We start from the raw sequence: 6,000 nt of genomic DNA, 5'->3' as shown, positions 1-6,000 counted from the left end.
ATGTACAGTACGTGGTATGGTGTTTTATGGCCGAATAATACGTTATAAGGTGTGATACAGGACCATTTGCATGCGTGATACAGGACTGCACTGGAACATGTGGTAAATGACTGCGTTCAGTAGTGTGTGCACAGTAGACCATGAAATTGTAGGGAAGGACTTAAGACGCTGTTTCTTGTGGTGAGGGAGGAGAGACTCGGCAGCGTCTGTCAGGAGGTGGATGAGGTGTCTGAAGGACTTTGCTTTCTTCTCTGTCCCTGGGAATTGTGACATTGTTACAGGATGGAGAGGGACAGCCTGTGCCTTATCTATGTGAGGAGGTAGCACCAGAGGGCTGGCTTTCTCCTTCTTCTCTATAAAGCCCTTGTAGCCGAGAGGCTCTCGCTAAGCACAGGGGGAGGGGATGGCGCTGAAGCTGCGAGCACCTGGCGCTGAGATGATCGGGTCCGCTGTGGGGCTGCTGCTCCTGGTAAGTAGCGCCTCAGTCGCCCTCGACATCGCGTACCAGCCGGGGGATTCTTATGGAAAGGACGAGGCTGGAGCACAGTGGTTCGCCAGTGACTACAACAGCAGCGCGGAGGTAATCTTCTACAGGACCAAGGAAGCCAGCTGGATGTACAACACCAACATCACAGAGTACAACTCGCAGCAGCAGGTGAGAGACGCGCTCCCAGCTCATGCCTACAACTCATACTGACGCCAAATGCCCCCCCCGGCTCAATCGGAGGAAGAGCTGGGATAATATTTAAAGGAAGTTAAATATTTGGTCTTGATTTAGATAGTGATTACAGTACGCCACTGTGTGCCATTCTCAGGGATGGTGATAAGTAGTAGGCAACGCTGACAGGGCATGCTGGAATTTGTAGTCCCTCCATAGTAGGGAATGGCAGAATCTCGGCAATGCAATACGGAATCAAGCCGGGTTATTGCAGCTCAGCGTTGTACATGCACTAGGTGTATATGGCCACGTCTAGCGGGGAGCAGCAGCACTTCATGGCTACAGCGCAGATCCGGAGATTCCGTGCCGCACAGGTGTCTATATAGTAGTGCTCTACTCTACCTGTTTATTTATTAACAGTTTCTTATACAGCGCATACATATTCTGCAGTGCTTTACAGTGTATAGTTGAACATTCACATCAGTCCCTGTCCCAGTGGAGCTTACAATCTATATTCCCTACCACAGGGGTTCCCAATCTTTTTTGAATCACGGCACCCTAGAGCATGCATTCCCAACCACGGTCCTCAAGGCACACCAACAGTGCAGGTTTAATTGATATACAGGCTTCAGCACAGATGGTATAATCAGAATCCCTAAGATACTAATTAAGTCACCTGTGCTCAAGCCTGGATATCTACAAAACCTGCACTGTTGGTGTGCCTTGAGGACCGTGGTTGGGAATGCCTGCCCAAGAGTATCAAAAAAATTTCATGGCACCCCTACGCTAAAAAAATTAATTAGATTGGGTTTATATGTGATTCTTTGGGTCAGTTATGTGGTAAAGGACAGGATTTTCTTCTGTTTGTACACATTTTATTATTGGCAGCCACCAGCATTGCTTTTGCTCATAAATAATTAACCATTAATAATTTGAGTTGGTCCTGGACTACCAACCCAGGGCACCCCTGCATGTGTCCCAGGGAGCCACGGCGCACGGTTTGGGAACCACTGCCCTACCACATGATTGCACACACAGACTAGAATGGGTTAATTTGTTGGGAGCCAATTAACCTAACAGTATATTTTTGGATTGTGGGAGGAAACTGGAGTACCCGAAGTAAACCCACGCAAGTACGGGGAGAATATACAAACTCTGCACCGAGTCATGGTGGGAATCGATCCCATGACCTCAGTGCTGTGAGGCAGTAATGCTAACCATTACACCATCCGCACTGCCCCTGTGCATTATTATTATTATTACTTTTCGCCCTGTGTTCGTGCTACCTCTAAGCTGCAAACAGGATTGGTTTATTATTTTGTCTTCTATAATATAATTTCCCATAATGAGTCGGCTTTTACTTCCTTGCACCTAGCCAGGGCCATCTTAACAGCATTATGGGCACCCCGGTCAAATCCGTGCAGTGGGGCCTCTACCTTCACAACCTCACCTTTGTGCTCCAGGTATAAGTATAAACTGGAACCGGACCAGACCACGGAATGCCAGACTGGACATAAAACTCTCCTTCAGGAGCTTGTAGTGTCCGGTCTGGAGGCTGTTCCATCCTGGATTTGTCTTGTTCAAGACCATGCCTGTGATAGCTTTGGTACTTGTGGAGTATCACGGCTCCCATCGTATGGCATCGTATGCCATATGTAGTGGCATACGATGCGATGCAATGTTTTACAGATTTTTGACCATTTTTGCTCGCATGGCATCGTATGCCATATGTCGTAGCATACGATGTCATACGATGCGATACGATGTTTTACCGATTTTTGAGCAAAAATGGTCAAAAATCGGAAAAACATTGCATAACATCGTATGCCATATGTAGTGGCATACGATGTCATACGATGCGATATGATGATTTACCGATTTTTGAGCAAAAATGGTAAAAAATCGGTAAAACATCGCATGGCATCGTATGCCATATGTAGTGGCATACGATGCGATACGATGTTTTACCGATTTTTGAGCATTTTAGCTCAAAAATCGTATGCGATCGCATCGGATGCCATACGATGGCATCCGATGCGATGCGATGGCACCCGATTTTGCACTGAAATGCATCAGAATGCATTGAAATGTGTAGTGAAATGCCCCCAAATGCCATTTTTCATAGTGCACCACCCCCACTATCAACGTCAACCCGAAGCGTGGCGAGCGCAGCGAGCCCGCGAGGGGCGGCAGTACGCGTCCTACGACCTTTTCATACCACCACTATCCACGTCGGCGTGGAGTTGAGAATAGAATAGTGTGGCGAGCTCAGCGAGCGGACGCGGATACCTGTAAAGCCCGCGAGGAGACGCGTATAGCTGTGAAGGTATCCGCGTCCCCTCGCGGGGCTCGCTGCGCTCGCCACGCTTCGGGGTCGGTGGCTCGCTGTGCTCACCACACTATTCTATTCTCAACTCCACGCCGACGTGGATAGTGGGGGTATGAAAAGGTCGTAGGACGCGTACCGCCGCCCCTCGCCACGCTTCGGGTTGACGTTGATAGTGGGGGTGGTGCACTATGAAAAATGGCATTTGGGGGCATTTCACTACTTTAATACACATTTCAATGCATTCTGATGCATTTCAGTCCAAAATCGGGTGCCATCGCATCGGATGCCATCGTATGGCATCCGATGCGATCGCATACGATTTTTGAGCTAAAATACTCAAAAATCGGTAAAACATCGTATCGCATCGTATGACATCGTATGCCACTACATATGGCATACGATGCCATTCGATGTTTTACCGATTTTTGACCATTTTTGCTCAAAAATCGGTAAAACATCGTATCGCATCGTATGACATCGTATGCCACTACATATGGCATACGATGTTATGCGATGGCATACGATTTTTGAGCAAAAATGGTCAAAAATCGGTAAAGCATCGCATGCCATCGTATGCCACATACGATGCGATGCGATTTTTAGCATACGATCTGCATACGATGCAGGTCGTGGGAGCCGTGATACTCCACAAGTACCATAGCTTTCATCATGGACATGGGGAGGTGAGATTACAGCCTCCCCATGTTGTCTGGGCTGTTCTGATTTTTGCTGCCTGTGACGGCTGTCACCGGCAGCACCTCCTGAACCAGACACTGCAAGCTCCGTAATGACAGAAATTGATGAATCAATCCTGTCTGGCATTCCGGGCCCCTGTCCGGTTCCGGTTTTTACCCATACACTGGCACTCCTCACTGATAACATCGGCATACCTCCCAACATGACCCTCTCCATTGCTCTGCTCCTGCACTTTCCTCTTAGGGCAGTATTCAATGAGAATTTTGACGATGTGCAGTGAATCCTGTTTAGGATTCGCTGCACATTCGCCACTGCCCGCCGCGTTCCGGAGCCTCGCCGGCTCCAGTATTCAACGAGTCAGGGGCTCACTGCCCCTCACCGGCAAACTTTAACTCCTGCGGCGATGCCGCAGGGAGCCTTAGGACGGCGGCAGGCAGGGAGATGGAAGTCTCCCTGCCTGCCCCGGAACGTTTGTGGGGGGCAGGTGGGCTCCCCGGGAGCCAGGCAGCACAGGCTGCCCCCCCGGGAGAGCCAACAGGGGACCAGGTATTCACTGCTCCCGATCGTGCATATGTAATGATCGGGTGCAGTGAATATATGAATATCTAATGAGCGGCTTGGCTCCCGGCCCCCTGCTGGCTGCTCTGTGTAAAAAAAAAAAAAATATATATATATAAATTAAATATATATTCATGTGCTTACAGCACATGAATAAAAATAGCATGCCCCTCCTCAGAATAAAATTCCTGATTTATTGACACCAAATGTAAAAAACAAAACACTTTATTTTAAAAGTTCACATTCCACTTCACCATAAAAAGATAGCGATTGCTACTCGGTGAATCATGGCGATAAAAACCTTGAAATGTATTCGCCATCTGGTCATTGAATAGGGTGATTCACAGTTTTAGTCAAAAAAATCGCCTTACAGCACGAAAATAGCACAAAATCGCCATAAAACATGGCGAATCAGCCTCATTGAATACTGCCCTTAATGTATGATTGCCATCACCTGTGTTGAAGCACCTTTCTTATCAATTAACCTGCACAAAACAGATGGAGATATTCATACATTAAGAAGAAAGTCCAGGAGCAGAGCACTGGGTCCCTCCTGGAGAGGGTCATGTTGGGAGGTATGCATCGGTAGTGACATTCATTGCAATGTTTGCCAGCGCTAATGGGATTGCCGTAAGCAACTTTTTGATTTGCCCTGTTTTAGACTGTTCTGGAGCCCCTATGCTTGTGGGGCCTGCTGTGCAGTAGCCCACCCAGGCCAATGGGAAATGCCGACCACATGGTCTATGGCAGAGGTGGCCAATCCAGACCTCGAGAGCAACCTACAGTTCATGTTTTCCAAACAAACTGCGGATCAGTAGCATATGCTGTTAGGAATAAATGCAGCACATGTTTGGAAATGTGAGATAGTAATGACTACACCTGTGCACCAGCTAGGTGGTCTGGGAAATGTGACCTGTTGGTAGATCTCTAAAGGTGCCCATACACGATCCGATGCGGCGGGTCCGTTTTGTACTTTGAGATGCGTGCTACCGAGGCATCTCATCGTACAGTGCTGCACATACTTTTTGTACATGCTTTTCATCGCATTGCATGCAATGCGTGCTATTTAAGTACAAAACATATCCGATAAACGGACCGTGTGTGGGCACCTTAACATCGGTTTGGCCATCCCTGGTCTATGGGATCAAAATCCTGATCCACAAAAAAGCAATGAAGGGAAAATTATTAATTAAAAAAAAAAAAAGCAATTTCCATGCCAGCCAGGATAAGTCCCAGTTTATTGGACCTGCAGCCTGGGACAGTGTGCTGCTGCTGGGGAGAGCCCCAGCTGTCACCGGGGAGGGACAGATTACCACTGCATCAATGTGGTTCAGACCGTTCCGGTTATTAACCCATCCCCGGTCCACACCGCAATGCTATAATCTCTGCTTCCACTGTCACAGCAGTCACAGACCCCACCTGGACAGTGAGAAGCACTACAAGATCCAGAATGGCAGAGTTTGCTGGTCTTTCCTACATTTCAATGTGGAAAATGCAGTTAAAGCACAGTTTTCAGGGTTTTACTGAATTTCCCATACTGTATGTACAGATGTGTCCACATATACCTTTTACTAAATTCTTGCGAGACAGATGGAGCCACTCATCTGAGCAGTTCCCAGTGCGCTGATTGCCAGCCTGTGAATGGGGCTCACGTACATCTGAGACGCTTGTGTGTCCCATTCTTGCTAATGGACGCGTGACCGTGTGAGATGCTTGCGCGTTCTTGTTCCCCCGGCTTGCCTGCCGCCAGATACTGATA

The 6,000-nt window shown here is 48.1% G+C and overlaps 1 protein-coding gene across 2 annotated transcripts in view; it reads left to right on the top strand.

Moving 5' to 3' along the window:
- Positions 1-244: 244 nt before the first annotated feature.
- Positions 245-6,000, top strand: part of ACE (angiotensin I converting enzyme) — a 102,609-nt gene continuing 96,853 nt past the window's right edge. Inside the window, exon 1 of one of the 2 annotated variants that reach the window (XM_083147480.1) lies at positions 245-655. In XM_083147480.1, coding sequence (XP_083003606.1) covers positions 404-655 — 252 coding nt within the window. In that variant the 5' untranslated portion in view covers positions 245-403. The remainder of the gene's footprint in view (positions 656-6,000) is intronic. The other variant, XM_083147479.1, reaches the window with a different exon arrangement.

The sequence above is a fragment of the Crinia signifera genome, chromosome 6 (assembly GCF_055691185.1).
Source record: "Crinia signifera chromosome 6, ASM5569118v1, whole genome shotgun sequence".
Lineage (NCBI taxonomy): Eukaryota > Metazoa > Chordata > Amphibia > Anura > Myobatrachidae > Crinia > Crinia signifera.
This window is presented reverse-complemented; position numbering and strand designations above follow the sequence as displayed.